The 21,512-nt window shown below is 36.5% G+C and overlaps 3 protein-coding genes and 1 pseudogene across 3 annotated transcripts; 3 read left to right on the top strand and 1 right to left on the bottom strand.

The window, feature by feature from the left end:
* The first annotated feature begins 626 nt into the window (after positions 1-626).
* Positions 627-2,177, top strand: LOC106751729 (cytochrome P450 9e2-like). The gene has a single exon (XM_014632781.1). The coding sequence runs from the start codon at positions 627-629 to the stop codon at positions 2,175-2,177; it is 1,551 nt and encodes a 516-aa protein (XP_014488267.1).
* A 1,977-nt stretch (positions 2,178-4,154) lies between these two features.
* LOC106751727 (histone-lysine N-methyltransferase SETMAR-like) lies at positions 4,155-5,064 on the bottom strand. Its single transcript, XM_014632780.1, has 2 exons — positions 5,028-5,064; positions 4,155-4,905 (listed from the first exon to the last, which is right to left on the bottom strand). The coding sequence occupies exons 1-2, from the start codon at positions 5,062-5,064 to the stop codon at positions 4,172-4,174; spliced, it is 771 nt and encodes a 256-aa protein (XP_014488266.1). The 3' UTR covers positions 4,155-4,171.
* Positions 5,065-7,985: 2,921 nt separating this feature from the next.
* LOC106751743 lies at positions 7,986-9,671 on the top strand (annotated as a pseudogene).
* A 3,013-nt stretch (positions 9,672-12,684) lies between these two features.
* Positions 12,685-19,144, top strand: LOC106751726. Its single transcript, XM_014632779.1, has 2 exons — positions 12,685-14,250; positions 16,603-19,144. Exons 1-2 carry the CDS (start codon positions 12,708-12,710, stop codon positions 18,231-18,233), a joined length of 3,174 nt encoding a protein of 1,057 aa, XP_014488265.1. The 5' UTR covers positions 12,685-12,707; the 3' UTR covers positions 18,234-19,144.
* Positions 19,145-21,512: the final 2,368 nt, after the last annotated feature.

Below are 21,512 nucleotides of genomic sequence, written 5' to 3'. Positions count from 1 at the left end.
TATAATACAATTTTAAATTATATTTAATGAAAGAAAAGAAAATAGGGAAAATGAAAGAAAATAGAAAGGGAAGAAGAGGATACGTAAATGTTAATACAAATATATTTTCGCACAACAATGAACAATTTCTTCTGATTTTTTTTCTTTGAGATATTTTTCTCAAAGTAAATTATAAATTTTTTATTTTATATTTCTACAGATGTATATATAATATGCACTATAAACATATTTCCGTCTCATAACTGAATAATTCAATGTTAAATTCAACACAATACGTGAGTGTAACTCTAAATTCAGAAGATTAATCGAGCAACAATTTGATAGATTATGACCTATACCCAAGAAAGTATTAAAATGTTGTCAGAGAAAAACAATTACTTCTGAAAAATTCTAAATAATTTAATTTTTGATGGTGAATTACATGCACTTGAACCAATAAATTTAAAAGGAAATTTATCGTTTAAATAACACGTGTCATTGATAAAACGTAACTTGTAATAGTTAGTGAGGCGTTTCCCACGTCTCCCCCACTCACCTTGCATGATAAAATCCGCGCTACAGAGAGTGTTCATAACTTCCTGTACAACGAGCGACGAAGTCATTCGCTCACAGATGCGTCAGTCGCGATGGAGTCGTCGTCGTCGTTGTTATTCTCCTCGCCTTTTGCGTTTTTATCAACAACTTTGTTCACTATCGGCGTGCTGAAATTTGTCGTCGCTCTCTATCATGTGTACACTCACTGGAGTAAAAGAAGTGTTCCTTATATACAAGCGATTCCGAATTTGGGGCTGCCTTGGCAACTGTTGTTTCGACGCTTGAGCACCGCCGACTATATGAAATACATCTACAATTATGATTCGGACGCTAAGTACATCGGGATGATGGACATGGCCACGCCTCTCGTCGTTCTGCGCGACCCCGAGCTCATCAAAGACGTTATGGTGAAGGATTTCGAATATTTTACGGATCATGCACCTTTCTTGAGTGAAGAATTAGACCCTTTGTTCGGCAAGACTATCTTGTCCTTGCGCGGTGATCGCTGGAAAGAAATGAGGACAACGTTGAGCCCCTCTTTCACCGCCAGTAAGATGAAAGTTATGTTCGAGCTAGTGTCAAGGTGTTCCCACGAATTCACCGAATACCTGGCGGATCATCCAGAACTGTGGCCCTCTATCGATACGGACGATGCCCTCAGGCGGCATGCTACTGATGTGATCGCCACGTCGGCCTTTGGCATAAGCGTCAATTCCATGAAGGAGCGGAATAACGAATTCTTTATGAGAGGTATGGAAGTCATTGATTTCAGCAGCTTTGTGGCCGTATCGAAGATGATGTTATTCCGCGCGACTCCGCGGATAATGAAGGCACTAGGATTGACTTTCTTTTCGTCAGCTACGTCCAAATTCTTCAAGAGAATTGTGGCTGAGACCATTAAAATTCGCGAAGATCAAGGAATCGTACGTCCGGACATGATCCACTTATTGATGCAAGCTAGGGAGAAAGAGGGTCGTAGTGTGCACGATATGACGCTGGACGATATCGTGTCGCAGGTATTCATCTTCTTCTTTGCCGGCTTTGATACGGCTTCGACATTGATGTGTTTTCTTGTCCATGAACTCGCGGTTCACCGAGATATACAGGATCGTCTGTATGAGGAAATAGAACATTTCGCTGAGAGAAACGGCGAAATCTCTTATGAGTCTATGTCGAAGATGACTTACTTGGACATGGTGGTGTCGGAAGCTCTTCGGAAGTATCCGCCGGCGCCCCTCAACGACAGGATCTGTGTGAAGAGTTATAAGCTACCTCCGTCGAAGCCGGGCTGCAAGAGCGTGATCATCGAGCCCAACTCCTTGATATGGTTGCCTGTTTATGCGTTGCATCATGATCCCAATTATTATCCGAACCCGTCCAAATTCGACCCCGAGAGATTCAGCGACAAAAACAAGGACAACATCGTGCCATATACATACATGCCCTTCGGCCTTGGGCCCAGAATGTGCATCGGCAATCGTTTCGCTCTCATGGAAGTAAAAATCTTGGTGATTCATCTTCTACACAAATTTATCTTCAAGGCCTCGGAGAAGACTGTCGAACCTATGGTGTTCGATAAAAGTCTGTTTGCTTTAAAGCCTGATGGTGGATTTTGGATTTCATTGGAGAAAAGGGAAAAATAAACTGTGAAACGACTTATGTAACTCGTGTTTATCGATATGTGATATCTTATCGAAGTGTTAAAGTAAACGATTACTGTTAATCTTTTTAATTTAATTTTGTGTAGGAGATTATATCGTTATTATGTTTGAGGTATTCTTGATTTGTTTTTAATATAACGCCGAAACCTTGCAACTTGAATGGCATAAATATTGAAACTGAATTTTTCGAGCATATTACACTTATAATTATATATTATTAGATGGGAAGAAGATAAATATAATTTATAACACGAGTGATATCTAATATATAGGGTGTAATAGCGATAACGGCGGTCACCTAAGCGGAAATTTATAAAACTGGTGAGAGATCTCTTCCAAATTTTTTGCAATAAAGTGCAACTCTTAATCATGGTCACGCTAGCACAGGCTGATTATATGTTTTCACAAATAAATTAACCTTGTAATGATCCATCAGTTTAAAAAAATTTAATATCCCTACCGTATATTTAAAGGTTTATATATAGATATTATAAGATTTATATTAGATGTTATAAGGTTTATATGAAAGGTTAAAGGTTTCCGTGATATTGTAGAAAATAGTGCAATAATTAAACATGAATAAATTTACTGACTTACCACGTTTCTCTACTAGCGATCTTTACATCAGAAAACGACGAAATAAACTTTTCATAATAGCTCAACTATGAACATGATTGTATATTATGATAGCGTTGTTTTGTTTTATGCTTCCTTTGGTTTTACACAAAAGAAAGAAACTACTACTAACTACTTGCAGAATTCAATTTGTACCGACCACAGTCGAGATATAAAAGTGACCGGCATTATTTACTGACCGGTAATACTCTATTCTTCTTTAATAAATCAACTAGTGACTCTCGTTTCAGTAAAATTGTTATTTCTATATTAATCGTTTTCTTTCAAGGTTTATTTTGCCATACGCCACTCATGATAAAGACATATTGGATCAGTAATTGTCGCTCGTTAAACGTATCTCATCTTCGGGAATTAGATAGTAAACCTATAACTGCGTGAAAAAAACTGACATAGTAATTTAGATATATCTTATCCATACTACTGCAAAAATAATAATTCCAGGTTAACTATTTCATTGATTAAAATGTTTACTTTAATCTTCTCTTTGATTATATAGATTAAGCGGAGATTACAGAAAATAGCGCTTGAATTTAATTCATGGTTATAAAAGTAAACAAATTAAAATGTTGTGGTCTTCTTATAATTTTTAATCCAATTATATGTCAAATGGACATTTAAATCAAAATTTATTTGAAAATAATTTACTCAGAACTCGATGAGAAAACCCTTCCTAAATGCAACTGTCGGTATTTTTGAAATTGAAAATAGGTCAAGTTTGTGTAATATACAGTGCAGTTCCTGAATATTTTATAAAAGACAACATCGTTCTTGCGTTCGAGATACCCTCATTTCGTTTTTCAACACAAAAAAGTAAAACAATATATTTTTAAAATATATTGTATTTATTAGGTAAAGTAAAAAGTTCTGAGCGTTTTTTCGCTTTATTTCGACGATGAAATTAACATAGTTAGGATTATCTGATTTCGATCAAATATGCGCCGTTTTGTTCGATAACTTTTGTCCATTTTGAAGGCAATTTCATAATTCCGCGATTGAAGAAGTCCTCGTCCCTATTGGTAAAAAACTTGACCAGCTCATTTTCACAAGCCTCTCTTGAGGCCAGATTTGTATCATCAAGAAAATTTTGCAAATGCTTGAAAAAGTGATAATCGCTTGGTGCCAAGTCTGGACTATACGGTGGGTTCAATAGAATCTCCCATCCAAGCTCTCGGAGCTTCTGGCGCGTCGTTAATAATGTATGCGGCCTGGCGTTGTCTCGATGGAACACAACACTCTTCCTATTGGCCAATTCTGGCCGCTTCTGGTCGATCGCCTGCTTCAATCTGATCAGTTGTTGACAATAGAGGTCCAAATTGAGTGTTTTGCCCGATGGGAGCAGCTCATAGTGGATGATTCCTTTCCCACCAAACACACAGCAAAACCTTCTTGGCCGTTAATCCGGGCTTGGCGATCGTTTGGGCCGACTCACCGCGATTGGACCACGATCTTTTTCGGCTGTTGTTCTCGTATGTGACCCATTTCTCATCACTAGTTATCATCCGTTTCAAAAATGGGTCGATTTCGTTACGTTTCAGCAAAGAATCGCAGGCATCAATTCGGTCCAAAAGGTTCTTTTGCGTCAATTCGTGTGGCACCCATACATCGAGCTTCTTCTTGAGACCAGCCGTATGCAAATGGTTCCAAACGGTTTTCTGGCTAATCTTCAGTTCCTGGGCAATGGAATAAGTGCTCACGTGCCGGTCCGACTCGACGATTTCCATGATTTTATCGACATTTTCGACGATTAGCCTACCAGAGCGTGCCTCATCTTCGACGTCCATATTACCAGAACGGAATCGTTGGAACCACCGCTTTGCTGTTGCATTCGATACTGTATTGGGTCCATAAACAGCACAACTTTTTTTGGCCGCCTGCTCCGCCTTTTCACCTTGGTCGTAGTGGTACTGAAGAATGTATCGAATTTTCCCTTTTTTTACCTCCACTTTGGAATGCTGTAACACACAACTGCCTTGACCAAACACAAAACTGTCACAGAACTTTTTTTGAAGCGTAATGTCACCTTTAAATCGACGTATAGTATGACCCGATGTGATGTATACATCGTGAGATATGGCTTACTAAAGACATCTAGCGGAAAACGCTCAGAACTTTTTACTTCACCTAATATATAATTAACTAGTGGCTCGCGTGCAATAGTGCACGTCAGTGTCCTTCCCATAAGTGATGCGTTCATACTATTGCGCACTCTTGCATCAGAAAGAACTCGGTTCATTTCTTTGCTAAAAATATATTATTGAATTTAAGAAATCACTAATTTTATTACCAATTTTATGTTTCCGATGTGAAAGAATACATATTTTATGTCAAAATGAAGTGGTTTTCAATCTGCGGTGTGTAGGGTTTTCCGTTAAACAGTGTTTTCCGTTAAATATACGCCTTAATTTAGTATTTTTATTATATTTCTTTCTTCTACATTAATTTGTTAACTAAGATTGTGCTTTCAAAATTTTTTGTTAAGTTAAATGAAATTTTAATAAACATTTTCGAAAATTATAAGCGCAGTTTATCTTTGTGCATTTATTGGCGATGTGAATTATGAAGCGGCTGCAGCGATGGGATTTTATATCCTTTTGTATTGTGTTTTAAAAAATATTATAAAAAATATCATGAGCATATAATTATAGTTCCCAAATTGGTGTAGAAGAAAGAAATCTATAACAAATTAAAATAAGGTGCGTATTAAAGAAGAAAGCAATATATAGGGGATTGGAAATTACTCAGTTTTGACATAAAATCTCTATTTCTTAACACTAAACACATAAAATTAGTCTTTTTAAATTCAATAATATATTTTTAGCGCAGAAATCGGGCAAGACTTTTCTGACAGAAGAGTGGACAATAATATATAATATACGCTTGTCACTTATGTAACGGGCACTGACGCGCATCATTGTACGCATGTAACTCTAGTGATTAATAGATTATTAGAGATAAATAGGTTATTAGAGATAATTTTCAAAGGTATAATAAAAAGAAAAGAACAGCAAAATTGTTTTTCTCGTATTATTCATATAATAATCAGATGCAATGTAGTTTAGTGTGTTTGCGTTGAGCTCTTTAAGATTTGATTTTTATCGTGATAAGTACGTTATTGCATCTGTGATGCTGCTTGTTATACATCCTCGGGCATGAGGTAATAAGTTTATGAGCGCGGGAAAAGAGCGAACGGAATAATTTAGATATATATCTTTGATTGTTATTGCAACAGTAATAATTTCAAGTTAAATGGTTTGATGTTTTATTGATTATAATGGATACATTGATGTTTCCTTTAATTATATAGATTAGATGGAGATGACAGAACATAGTAACTTATATTTAATTTATGGTTATGAAAGTAATGATAATTAAATTCATTTATCTCCGTTTTCTCACTTTTACACAGATTACATAATATTCACTCAAATTATATGAATGAACAGAATACGAAAAGATAAAAGTGTCAGTGAAAAGAATTAATTCAAGAAAAATATAATAAGAATGGGACTCTATACAAATACAATTGTCGGAATTTTCCAAATTATAAATGGATTGATTTAATAATATACAATGTAGCTGCAGATATCTAAACAAAGTTATTAAATTATTAGAATATCGAGATTTTTGACGTGGCGAAAGTCCTTGAACTACTGCGCTTTGTTGAACGTCTAACTCGGAATTTATAATCGATTTGTTATTAAACGTGATATTTTCGAGAAATATCCTGCGTCAGTTATTTCTCAATGCCGTTTTATTAATCTCAAGAAAATACGTTCCGTTGTTATATTTTCATTGCAACAATGATAATGCAATGATAAGGAAATAATTTTTGTATTGATAACGTATTTTAACAAGGATGTTTTGTTAGATTTATTTTAAAATATGAAGTTAAGATGTGCATTCATTCGTTTATAATATAATACAATTTTAAATTATATTTAATGAAAGAAAAGAAAATAGGGAAAATGAAAGAAAACAGAAAAGGAAGATGAGGATGCGTAAATGATAATACAAATATATCTTCGCGCAACAATGATCAACTTCTTTTAATTTTTTTCTCTGAGATAGTTTTCTCAAAGTAAATTATACATTTTTTAAAATATTTTTACAGATGCATAATCTGCACCGTAATCAAATTTCCGTCCCATAACTGCATAGTTCAACGTTAAATTCATTATGATACGTGAGTGTAACACGAAAAGCAGAATATTAATCGAACCACAATTTGTTAAGTTATGATTTATACCTAAGAAAGTTTCAAAATATTGTCAATAAAATATTTACTTCTGAAAAACTTTAAATAATTTAATCTTTGACAATGTTTCGCATGCGTCGGAGTTAAGTGCGCCGACGGCACGATGAGTTGCCGGGACTGTCCAGACCTGAACGCGAAACAATCGTCGCATGCCAGAGAGGTGAGACGGGAAATTTAAAAAAAAGGAACTAAGAAAAAACTGAAGTTGAATCACACGCACAATTTATTCAATAAACGAATTTTGATGGAATAGACGACCGTACGATGAGACCGCACGGAATACGAGCGGAAATCTCCAGATCGTCGATTTTCCTTGCTGCAGATGGTCGCGAAACGGAAATCTTGAAGCGCTTCGAATTGAAGCATTCGCGATAACGGAGAACTTGTTGTCGCGGCGACAAAATTCTTGCCGCGATGCAGCTCGACGAACGCGCCTGCGGATGTCTCGTCGGCATGTTGAATCCGACGAGAATACCGCACAATTAACAATTAACAACATGGATACTCGCGTAACGTGAACTTTCGCAGCTCATCGATTCGCTCGCCCGTATCTCAACACGTGCTGCGAATGCGCTACCTGCTGTGTTTCGCCGTTTTTGCCGAACATCAGCTTGCGACATGTCGCACGACGTGTGATTGACAGGCCCGCGAATCGGCTGGAGCACGCTTCCAGCACGTGGAATCCTACGTTCCAGAATTTGAGCATAGATTCTTCGGAAAATGTTCGAATCAAGATACGGGTGAATTAAATGCACTTGAACCAATACATTTAAAAGGATGTTTACTGTGTAGATAATAGGTGTTCCTAATAAAACGGAACCCGTTATTAACTATTGTTTATGAGGCATTTCTCACGTCTCCCTGTCACTATTCGTGCATGACAAGATCCACCCTGCTGAATGTCTGTATTTATAACATCCTGTACAAAGAGCGTTGAAATCATTTGTTCTCGCACGTGACAGTCACGATGGAGTCGTCGTGGTCGCCGTTATTCTCGTCGCTTTTTGCGTTTTTATTAACAACTTTGTTCGCTATCGGCGTGCTGAAATTTTTCGTCGTTCTATATTATGTGTATACTCACTGGAGTGAAAAAGGAGTCCCTTATATACGATCGATTCCGAATTTGGGGACGCCTTGGAAATTGTTATTTCGACGCTTGAGCCACGCAGACTATATTAAGTACATCTATAATTATGACCCAAACGCTAAGTACATCGGGATGATGGAAGTGGCCACACCTCTCGTCCTTCTGCGCGATCCCGAGCTCATCAAAGACGTCATGGTGAAGGATTTCGAACATTTTACGGATCACGCACCTTTTTTGAGTGAAGAATTAGACCCCTTGTTCGGTAAGAACATCTTGTCCTTGCGCGGTGATCGCTGGAAAGAAATGAGGACAACGTTGAGCCCCTCTTTCACCGCCAGTAAGATGAAAGTTATGTTCGAGCAAGTGTCAAGGTATTCCCACGAATTCACCAAATATCTGGCGGATCATCCAGAACTGTGGTCCTCTATCGATACGGGCGATGTCCTCAGGCGGTACGCTACTGATGTGATCGCCATTTCGGCCTTTGGCATAAACGTCAATTCCATGAAGGAGCGGACTAACGAATTCTTTGTGAGAGGTATGGAGGCCAGCAATTTCAACAGCTTTGTGGCCATATTGAAGTTCATGTTATTCCGTGCGACTCCGCGGTTAATGAAGGCATTAGGTATGAATTTCTTTTCGTCGTCTACATCCAAATTCTTCAAGAGAATCGTGGCTGAGACCATTAAAATTCGTGAAGAGCAAGGAATCGTACGACCGGACATGATCCACTTATTGATGCAGGCTAGGGAGAAAGAGGGTCGTAGTGTGCACGATATGACACTGGACGATATCGTATCGCAGGCGTTCATCTTCTTCTTGGTCGGCTTTGGTACGACTTCGACACTGATGTGTTTCCTTGTCCATGAACTCACGGTTTACCGAGATATACATGACCGTCTGTATGAGGAGATTGAGCGACATTTCGCCGAGGGAAACGGCGAGATCTTTTATGAGTCAATGTCGAAGATGACTTACTTGGACATGGTGGTGTCGGAAACTCTTCGGAAGTATCCGCCGGTGTCCATCAACGATAGGATATGTGTGAAGAGTTATAAGCTACCTCCGTCGAAGCCGTCCTGCAAGAGCGTGTTCATCGAGCTCACCTACATAATTTGGGTATCTGTTTACGCGTTGCACCATGATCCCAATTATTTCCCGGACCCGAACCAAGTTTGACCCGTCCAAGTTTGACCCGGAGAGATTCAGTGACGAAAACAAGGACAGCATCGTGCCATATACATACTTACCCTTCGGCCTCGGGCCCAGGAGGTGCATCGCCAATCGTTTCGCTCTCATGGATATAAAACTCTTTGTGGTTTATTTCCTACACAAATTTATCTTCAAGACGACAGAGAAGACTGTCGATCCTATGGTGTTCGATAAAAGTATGTTCGCGTTGCACCCTGATGGTGGATTTTGGATTTCATTGACTGAAGTATCGTACGTGGAACGTCTTTTATAACTCGTGTTTATCGATATGTGAAATCTTATCGAAGTATTAAAGCAAACGATTACTGTTATTAAATCTTTAATTTTGTGTAGAAGATTATATCGTTATTACATTTGAGATATCCTTGTTTCGTTTTTAATATGACGCAAAAACCTTGAAACTTGAATGGCATAAACATTAAAACTGAATTTGTCGAGTATATTACACTTATATAATAATATATTCGTTTTTTAGAAGAGAAGGAGATAAATATAATTTATAACACAAATGATTTCTGATATATAGCTTGTAATAGCGGTAATGGCGGTCACTTAAGCAGAAATTCATAAAACTGTTGGTATCTCTCTCAAATTCCTTGCAAGAAAGCGCAACTCTTAATCATGGTCATTTCAGCACGGACTGACCGCTATTACCCAAATTATGTTATTACAAATAAATTAACCTTGTAACTATCCATCAATTCAAAAAATTCAGTACTCCTGCCTTATATTTAAAAGTTTGTATTAGGGTTTATAAAGTTTATATCGGGTGTTATAAAGTTGATATAAAGGGTTTAAAGTTTGCGTGACATTGTAGAAAATAGTACAATAATTAAACATGAACAAATCAGGCGGGACTTTTCTGGCGGAAGAATAATATGTAATATGACTGAACAATAATATATAATATACGCGTGCCACTTATGGAACGGACACTGACGCGCATTATTGTACACATGTAACTCAAATGTTTAATAGATTATTAGAGATAAAATTGTAAGAAACACCGATAATTTACAAAGATACACCAAAAAAAACGAACAGCAAAATTGTTATTATTGTATTATTCATATAATAATTAGATGCAATGTAGTTCATTATTTTTGCGTTGAGTGGTTCAAGGTTCACGTGTTATCTACATGGTAAACGTCTTTTTAAATGTATTGGTTCAAATAGTGGTTCAAGTGGTTTGATTTTGCCTCTCGCGATAAGAATGTTATTACATCAGTGATTGTCACTTGTTATACATCTACGGGAATGAGATAATAAGTATATGAGTGCGGAGAAAGAGCGAACAGAATAATTTAAATATATCTTTGACTGTTGTTGCAAAAATAATAATTCCAGGTTGAATGGTTTGATGTTTTATTGATTATAATGGATACATTGATGTTCCCTTTAATCATATAGATTAAATGGAGATGACAGAACATAGTCACTTGCATTTAATTTATGGTTAAAAAAGTAATCAGAATTAAATTCATATATCTCTATTTTTCCATTTTTACACAAATTACATAATTTTCACTCAAATTATATGAAGGAAATGAGTACAAAAGATAAAAGTCAGTGAAAATAGTTAATTCAAAGAGAATATAATAAGAATGGGAATCTGCACAAATACAACTGTCGGAATTTTCTAAATTATAAGTAGATTGATTTCGTAATATACAATGTAGCTGCAGGTACCTAAACAATGTTATTATGTTGTAAGTGTATCGAAATTTTTCCAGTGGCGAAATGTCCCTGAACTACGATTTTGTTGAACGTTTAACTCGGCATCTACAATCTATTTGTTATTAAACATGACATTTTCGAAAAATATCCTGCGTCATTTATTTCTCAATGCCGTTTTATTAATCTCTAGGAGATACGTTACTTTATATTATTATATTTTTATTCCAACAATGATAACGCTATGATATGGAAATAATTTTTGTATTTATAATGTATTTTAACGGGAATGTTTTGTTAGGTTTATTTTGAAATATAAAGTTAAGATGTGCGTTCATTTGTTTTTAATATAATGCAATTTTAAATTATATTTAATGAAAAAAAAAATAACGAAAACGAAAGAAAACAGGGAAAAAGAGAATGCGTAAATGATAATACAAATATATTTTCGTGCAACTATAATCAACTTATTTTAATTTTTTTCTTTGAGATATTTTCCTCAAAGTAAATTATACATTTTCTTTTATATTTCTACAGATGCACAATCTGCACCGTAAACAAATTTCCGTCCCATAACTGAATAATTCAACGTTAAATTCATCATGATACGTGAGTGTAACTCAAAAACACGAAGATTAATCGAACAACAATTTGTTAGATTATTACCTATATCTGAGAAAGTATCAAAATATTTTCAGTAAAACATTTACTTTTGAAAAAATTTAAATAACTTAATCTTTGACGATGTTTCGCATGCGTAAGAGTTCGGTGTGCCGACGGCACGAGGAGTTGATGGGACCGTCCAGATCTTAACGCGAGACAACTGTTGCATGCCAGAAGGGTGAGACGGGAGATTTACAAAAAAGGAACTAAAAAAAAAACTGTAGTTGAATCACACGAACAATTGATTCAATAACCGAATTTTGATGGAATAGACTGTACGATGAGACCGCACGGAATACGAGCGGAAATCTTCAGATCGTCGATTTTCCTTGCTGCAGATGGTCGTGAAACGGAAATCTTGAAGCGCTTCGAATTGAACCATTTGCGACAACGGAGAACTTGATGTCGCGGCGAGAAAATACTTGCCGCGATGCAGCACGACGAACGCGCTTGCGGATGTCTCGTCGGCCCGTCGAATCCGACGAGAATACCGCACAATTAACAATTAACAACAGGGATAGTTGCGTAACGCGAACTTTCGCAGCTCGCCGAATCGCTCGCCCGTATCTCAACACGCGCTGCTAGTGTGCTACCTGATGTGTTTCGCCGTTTTTTGCCGAACATCAGCCCGCGACGTGTCGCGCGACACGTGTTTGACAGGTTTGCGAACCGGCTGCAGCACGTTCCCAGCACGTGGAATTCGACGTTCCAGAGTCTCAGCATAGATTCGTCGGAAAACGTTCGAATGAAAACAGGCCGTAAATTACATACATTTGAACCAATACATTTAAAAGGATGTTTACCGTGTAGATAACACGTGTCTCTAATAAAACGGAACATGTTATTATTTATTGTTTATGAGGCGTTTCACACGTCTCCTTGTCACTATTCGTGCATGATAAGATCAGCGCTGCTGAATGTCTGTGTTTATAACATCCTGTACAAGGAGCGATGAAATCATTTGTTCTCGGACGTAACAGTCACGATGGAGTCGTCGTGGTCGATGTTATTCTCGTCGCATTTTGCACTTTTATTAATAACTTTGTTCGCTACCGGCGTGATAAAGTTTGTCTTCGTTCTATATCATGTGTATACTTACTGGAGTAAAAGAGGAGTCCCTTATATACGATCGATTCCGAATGTTGGGATGTCTTGGAAATTGTTATTTCGACGCTTGAACTTCCCCGACTATGTTATGTACATCTATAATTATGACCCGGACGCTAAGTACATCGGATTGATGGACATGACCACTCCTCTCGTTCTTATACGCGACCCCGAGCTCATTAAAGACGTCATGGTGAAGGATTTCGAACATTTTACGGATCATATACCTTTCGTGAGTGAACAATCGGACCCCTTGTTCGGTAAGAATGTCTTAGCCTTGCGCGGTGATCGCTGGAAAGAAATGAGGACAACGTTGAGCCCCTCTTTCACCGCCAGTAAGATGAAAGTTATGTTCGAGCTGGTGTCAAGGTATTCCCACGAATTCACCAAATACCTGACGGATCATCCAGAACTGTGGTCCTCCCTTTATACGGAGGACGCCTTCAAGCGGTACGCTACTGATGTGATCGCCACGTCGGCCTTTGGCATAAGCGTCAGTTCCATGAAGGACCGGAATAACGAATTCTTTATGAGAGGTGAGGAGGCCCTTAATTTCAGCAGCTTTGTAGCCATATTGAAGTTCATGTTATTCCGCGCGTCTCCGCGGTTAATGAAGGCACTAGGTATAAATTTCTTTTCATCGGCTACATCCAAATTCTTCAAAAGAATCGTGGCTGAGAGCATTAAAATTCGTGAAGAACAAGGAATCGTACGACCGGACATGATCCACTTATTGATGCAAGCTAGGGATAAAGAGGGTCGTAGTGTGCACGACATGACTCTGGACGATATCGTATCGCAGGCATTCATCTTCTTCTTGGCCGGCTTTGGTACATCCTCGACATTGATGTGTTTTCTTGTACATGAACTCGCGGTTAACCGAGATATACAGGATCGTCTATTTGAGGAAATAGAACGACATCTCGCCGAGGGAAACGGCGAAATCTCCTATGAGTTAATGTTGAAGATGACTTACTTGGATATGGTGGTGTCGGAAGCTCTTCGGAAGTATCCGCCGGTGCCCATGAACGATAGGATCTGTGTGAAGAGTTATAAGCTACCTCCGTCGAAACCAGGCTGCAAGAGCGTGATCATCAAGCCGAACTCCATGATTTGGATACCTGCTTACGCGTTGCACAATGATCCCAATTATTTCCCGAACCCGTCCAAGTTCGATCCCGAGAGATTCAGCGACGAGAATAAAGACAACATCGTGCCATATACATACATGCCCTTCGGTTTCGGACCCAGAATGTGCATCGGCACTCGTTTCGCTCTCATGGAGGTAAAACTTTTGGTAATTCATCTCCTACACAAATTTATCATCAAGACCACAGAGAAGACTGTCGATCCTATGGTGTTCGATAAAACTATGTTCGCGTTGCATCCTGATGGTGGTTTTTGGATTTCATTGGAGAAAAGAGAGAAATAGACTGAAGTATCGTACGTAAAACGGCTTATGTAACTCATGTTTATCGATATGTAAAATCTTATCGAAGTGTCATAGTAAACGCTTACGGTTTCTAAATTTTTAGTTCTGTGTAAAAGATCATATCGTTTTTATTGAGATTGAGATATCCTATTATTTAATTTGAGATATCCTTATTTCGTTTTTAATATAAAACAGAAACGTTGAGTCGTGAATAGCATGAACATTGACATTGTATTTGTCGAGTGTATTACACTTATGTAATTATATATTAGTTTATTATTGGGGAAAGATATAAATATAATTTATAGCACGGCTGATTTCTGGTATATAGAGTGTAATGGCGATAATGGCGGTCACTTATGCGGAAATTCACAAAAATTGTTGAGATATCTATCTCAAATGCCTTGCAAGAAAACGCAACTCTTCATCACGGTCACTCCAGCACAGACTGACCGCCATTACCCAAATTATGTTATCACAAATAAATTAAACTTGTAACGATTCATCAATTAAAAAAATGTAATACTCCTACCATATGTTTAAAACTTTATATTAGGCATTATAAAGTTTATATCAGCTGTTCTAAGGTTTACATAAAGGGTTATAGGTTTGCGAGACATTGCAGAAAATAGTGCAATAATGAAACATTAAGTAATCAGGCGAGGCTTTTCTGACAGAAGAATAATATGTAATATTACTGGACAATAATATATAATATACGCGTGCCACTTATGGAACGGACACTGACGCACATTATTTTACACATGTTACTCAAATGTTTAATAGATTATTAGACATAAAATTGTAAGAAACACCGATAATTTACAAAGATATACCAAAAAAAACGAAAAGCAAAATTGTTATTATTGTATTATTCCTATAATAATTAGATGCAATGTAGTTCATTGTTTTTGCGTGGCGTGGTTCAAGGTTTGATTTTGCCTCTCGCGACAAGGATGTTATTACATCAGTGATTGTCACTTGTTAGACGTCTACGGGAATGAGATAATAAGTTTATGAGCGCAGTAAAGAGCGAATAGAATAATTTAAATATACCTTTGACTGTTGTTGCAAAAATAATAATTCCAGGTTGAATGGTTTGATGTTTGATTGATTTTAATGGATATATTTGATGTTTCTTTTAATCATATAGATTAAACGGAGTTGACAGAACATAGTTTCTTGCATTTAATTTATGGTTATAAAAATAATCATAATTAAATTTTTATATCACTGTTTTTCCATTTTCACACAAATTACATAATTTTCACTCAAATTGATATATATGATTTTCATTCATATTGATATATGAAGGAAAAAAACAGAAAAAGATAAAAGTGTCAGCGAAAATAGTTAGTTTAAGGAGAATATAATAAGAATGGGAATCTACACAAATACAATTGTCGAAATTTTCCAAATTATAAATGGATTGATTGAGTAATATACCATGTAGCTGCAGATATCTAAATGATGTTGTTAAATTGTTAGAATATCGAGATTTGTGACGTGGCGAATGTCCCTGGAACTACTCTTTATTGAACGCTTAACTCGGAATTTATAATCGATTTGTTATTAAATATGACATTTTCGAAAAATATCTTGCATATATCATTTATTTCTCAAAGCAGTTTCATTAATCTCTCGGAGATTCGTTCCTTCGCTATATTTTTATTCCAACAATGATAACGCTATGATAAGTAAATAATTTTTGTATTTATAACGTATTTTAACGGGAATATTGTGTTAAATTTAATTTAAAATATAAATTTAAGATGTGCGTTCCTTCGTTTATAACATAATAAAATTTTAAATTATATTTAATGAATGAAAAGGAAATGGGGAAAATGAAAGAAATGGAAAAAGAGGATACGTAAATGTTAATACAAATATATTTTCGCGCAACAATGATCAACTTCTCCTAATTTTTTTCTTTGAAATATTTTTCTTACAGTAAATTATAAATTTTTTATTTTGTATACCTGCAGATGTATAATCTGCACCAAAATTAAATTTCCGTTTCATAATTGAATAAATCTATGTTAAATTTATCATACGATAATGTATCTCAAAAACCACAAAATTAATCGAAGAATAATTTTCTAGAATATGACCTATATCTAAGAAAGTATCAAAATGTTGTCAGAATAAAACATTTGCTTCCGAAAACTTTTATATTATTTCATCTTTGATGAATTACATCGGACGGTGAATTGTAGACACTTGAACCAATACGTTTAAAAGGATGTTTACCATGTAGATAACACGTGTCATTAATAAAACGTTACCCGTAATAGTTCTTGAGGCTTTCCTCTCACTCCTCCCACTGTCCGTGCATGATAAGATTCGCGCGGCTATGATCATAACATCATATTCAACGAGCGACGAAATCACTCGTTCTCGGACGCGTCAGTCACAATGGAGTTGTCGTGGTCGTCGTTACTCTCGTCGCCTTTTGCGCTTTTATTAACAACTTTGTTCGCTATTGGCGTGCTGAAATTGGTTGTCGTTCTATATCATGTGTATACTCACTGGAAGAAAAGAGGTGTCCCTTATATACCAGCGGTTCCGAATTTGGGTTCGCCTTGGATACTGTTGTTTCGACGCATGAGCTTCCCCGACTTTAACAAGCACATCTACAATTATGACCCGAACGCTAAGTACATTGGCATGATGGACATAGCCACTCCTCTCGTTGTTCTGCGCGATCCCGAGCTCATCAAAGATGTCATCGTGAAGGATTTCGAACATTTTACCGATCATCCCCCTTTTGTGACTGAAGAATTTGACCCCTTGTTCGGTAAGAATGTCTTCGCCTTGTGCGGTGATCGCTGGAAAGAAATGAGAAACACGTTGAGCCCCTCTTTCACCGCCAGTAAGATGAAAGTTATGTTCGAGCTAGTGTCAAGATGTTCCCACGAATTCACCGAATATCTGGCGGATCATCCGGAACTACGGTCCTCTATCGACACGAAGGACGCGTTCAGGCGGTACGCCACTGATGTAATCGCCACGTCGGCTTTCGGCATAAGCGTCAATTCCATGAAGGAGCGTAGTAACGAATTCTTTATAAGAGGCATGGAGGCCAGCAATTTCAGCAGCTTCGTGCCTGTATTGAAGTTCATGTTATTCCGCACGACTCCGCGGTTAATGAAGGCACTAGGTATGCATTTTTTTTCGTCGGCTACATCCCAATTCTTCAAGAGAATCGTGGCTGAGACCATTAAAATTCGCGAAGAGCAAGGAATCGTACGACCGGACATGATTCATTTATTGATGCAAGCTAGGGATAAAGAGGGTCGTAGTAGTGTGCACGATATGACGTTGGACGATATCGTGTCGCAGGCATTCATTTTCTTTTTGGCCGGCTTTGATACGTCTTCGACAATAATGTGTTTTCTTGTACATGAACTCGCGGTTCACCGAGATATACAGGATCGTCTATATGAGGAAATAGAACGACATCTCGCCGAGGGAAACGGCGAAATCTCCTACGAGTTAATGTCGAAGATGACTTACTTGGACATGGTGGTGTCGGAAGCTCTTCGGAAGTATCCGCCGGTGCCCATCATTGATAGGATCTGTGTAAAGAGTTATAAGCTATCTCCGTCGAAGCCAGGCTGCAAGAGCGTGATCATCGAGCCCACTTCCATAATTTGGATACCTGCTTACGCGTTGCACCATGATCCCAATTATTTCCCGGACCCGTCCAAGTTCGATCCCGAGAGATTCAGCGACGAGAATAAAGACAACATCGTGCCATATACATACATGCCCTTCGGCCTCGGGCCCAGAATGTGCATCGGCAATCGTTTCGCTCTCATGGAGGTAAAACTCTTGGTGGTTCATCTCCTACAGAAATTTATCTTCAAGGCCACGGAGAAGACTGTCGACCCTATAGTGTTCGATAAAAGTTTGTTCGCGTTGCATCCTGATGGTGGGTTTTGGATTTCATTGGAGAAAAGGGAAAAATGAACTGACGTATTTTACTAGAATCGGCTTATGTAACTCATGTTTATCGATACGTAAAATCTTATTGAACAATCTTATTGAACTGTCAAAGTAATCGCTTACTGTTTCTGAATCTTTAGTTCTTTGTAAAAGATAGTATCGTTATTATGTTTGAGATATCCTTGTTTTGTTTTTAATATAAAGCTGAAACATTGAATAGCATTAACGTTGACATTGTTGAATTCGTCGAATATGTTACACTTATAATTTTATATAAATTTATTAGAGAAGGAGGGGAAAATTATAATTTATAACAGGAGTGATTTCTAATATATAAGGAACAATGGCGGTAATGGTGGTCAGCTAAGCGGAAATTCATAAAACTGGTGGTCGATCTTTTCCAAATCCCTTCCAACAAAGAGCAGCTCTTAATCATGGCCATTCCAGCACCGACTGACCAACGTTACTGAAATTATATGTTTTCACAAATAAATTAAACTTGTAACGTTCCATCAATTCAAAAAGTTCAGTATTCTTACCGTATATTTAATGGTTTATATAAGAAATTATAAGGTTTATATTAGGTGTTATAAGATTTATATGATATTAAAGGTTTGCATGATATTGTAGAAAAAAGTTGCAATAATTAAACATGAATACATTAGCTGACTTATAACGTTTCTCTCGCAGCAATCTTTACATCAGAAAATAGCGAAATAACCGTTTTGTAATAGCTCAACTGTGGACATTACTGTATATTATGATAGCGTTGTTTTATCTTATGCTTTCTTTGGCTCTTCACAAAGGAAATAAACTTGCAGAGTTCAATTTGTACCGACAGCCGTCGAGATATATAGGTGACCAGCGTTATTTACTGACCAGTAGCACTCTATTCTCCTTTAATAAACAAGCAAGCGACTCTTGTTTCAGTAAAATTGTTATTTCTATATTAATCGTTTTCTTTGAAAGTCATTTGTCATGCGCCATTTATGATAAAAACATATCGGATCATTGATTATCGCTCGTTAAACATGTCTCTAACGGGAATTAGATAGTAAACTTATGAGCGTGGGATAAAAGCGGATAAAGCAATTTAGATATATCTTGTCCATAGAATTGCAAAAATAATAATTCCAGGTTAACCGTTTCATTGTTTAAAATATATACTTTAATGTTTTCTTTGATTATATTAGATTAAGCGGAGATTACAGAAAATAGCGCTTGAATTTAATACATGGTTATGAAAGTAAACAAATTAAAATATTGTGGTCTTTTTACAATTTTTATTCTATATATATGTAAAATGGAAATTTAAATAAAAGTCTCTTTAAGAATAATTTAGACTTAGAAGTCTATGAGAAGTCCTACCCAAATGCAACTGTCGGAATTTTTACAATTAAAAATAGATTTGGTCCGTGTAATATATAGTTCATTTGCCGATACATTTATAAATATTTATAAATATTTATAAGTATTTTATGGATATTCTGATATATTTATTTGAAGAGAGCATTTTAATTTAGAAACTTCAGAATTTTCGATTTTGGAGATTTTATATTTTCTTAAATTACAATGTCTGAGGAACATTTTCTCGAAATTGTAAGTTGATCCGAATTCAATGGACGGAAATATATAAAATTAAATATATTCGTGTATATTGTTCTGTTAAGTACTGCGCAATATTGGAACACACATATTTTAACTCAGAAATTGTCCTTGTTTTTATTTGAGGGAACACACTTGCCTCTCTCTCTCACCCTCTCTCTCTCTCTCTCTCTCTCTCTCTCTCTCTCTCTCTCTCTCTCTCTCTCTCTCTCTGTAGGAGAATACTGAAATGGGATTTCTTTCTTTACATATTTTTAAATATTAAATCGCTGCCCTAAACCTAGTGAGAGTTTAACAGTAAAATTCGTTGCATATTTTACTATGTGTACGTTCAATGAAGGTGGAAGAACTTTATTACAAATCTTTTGCGCAAGTATTAGTAAACTCGAATGTGCATACATAAGTCGCTACAGGAGACGAACATCACATACAGAAAGCAGAATTGCGCGCTAATAAGTAGCGCGAAGATGGAAGGATTAGGCCATAAGGAAAAACAGAAAAATCTTTTTCTGGAGGCAACATCTGTAAAAGGTTAACTTTATAATTTTGGAGTGGATAAATTAGTGTAAATGTAAAATGTTAATATTTTCATATAGTCAACTAAATATAAAATATAAAACTTTTAACGCATTTTTGTCGATAGAGGTTTTCAAAATGAGTGATCACTATATCACACATTTCGAAAACGTTTCGATTGATCGCCTTGCAACTTTACGCACATTTTTTAGATACAAGAAACTAATCTTTGATGTAGGATATTTTTTTCGGATGCGTAGTTTTCTTAGCGCAACTCAAAATGCGCAGATTTTTTAATGAAAAAATCGCTTTGTTAACTTGGAATGGTTTCCATTTTATTCAAATGTAATATTTCTCAAAATCGCGACATCAGAGATACGATTCGAACGCTTGGACATACGGCGAACTATACCGAGGCCACCGAACACGGTCGACCGTTGACACCGGAGGACCACCCCACCGGCCGGAGTAGGGCACTCATCCACCGACCGGCGGGGCACGGGTCACAGCGTTGAGCGGTTCAAGGTTTGATTTTGCCTTTCGCGATAAGGATGTTATTGCATCAGTGACTGTCACTTTTTGGACATCTTCAGGAATGAAATAATAAGTTTATGAGCGCAATAAAGAGCAAACAGAATAATTTAAATATATCTTTGACTGTTGTTGCAAAAATAATAATTCCAGGTTGAATGGTTTGATGTTTGATTGATTTTAATGGATATATTTGATGTTCCTTTTAATCATATAGATTAAACGGAGTTGACAGAACATAGTCTCTTGCATTTAATTTATGGATATAAAAGTAATCATAATTAAATTCATATATCACTGTTTTTCTATTTTCACACAAATTACATAATTTTCACTCAAATTATATGAAGGAAAAGAACAAAAAAAGATGAAAGTGTCAGTAAAAATAGTTAATTCAAAGAGAATATAATAAGAGTGGGAATCTACACAAATACAATTGTCGAAATTTTCCAAATTATAAATGGATTGATTGAGTAATATACAATATAGCTGCAGATATCTAAACGATGTTGTTAAATTGTTAGAGTATCGAGATTTGTGACGTGGCGAATGTCCCTGGAACTACTGTTCTTTATTGAACGCCTAACTCTGAATTTATAATCGATTTGCTATTAAATATGACATTTTCGAAAAATATCTTGCGTATATCAT

The sequence above is a fragment of the Dinoponera quadriceps genome, unplaced genomic scaffold (genome assembly GCF_001313825.1).
Source record: "Dinoponera quadriceps isolate SergipeBrazil2010 unplaced genomic scaffold, ASM131382v1 scaffold419, whole genome shotgun sequence".
Taxonomy (NCBI): domain Eukaryota; kingdom Metazoa; phylum Arthropoda; class Insecta; order Hymenoptera; family Formicidae; genus Dinoponera; species Dinoponera quadriceps.
Note: the sequence above shows the minus strand (reverse complement) of the source record. Positions and strands in the feature narration are given on the sequence as shown.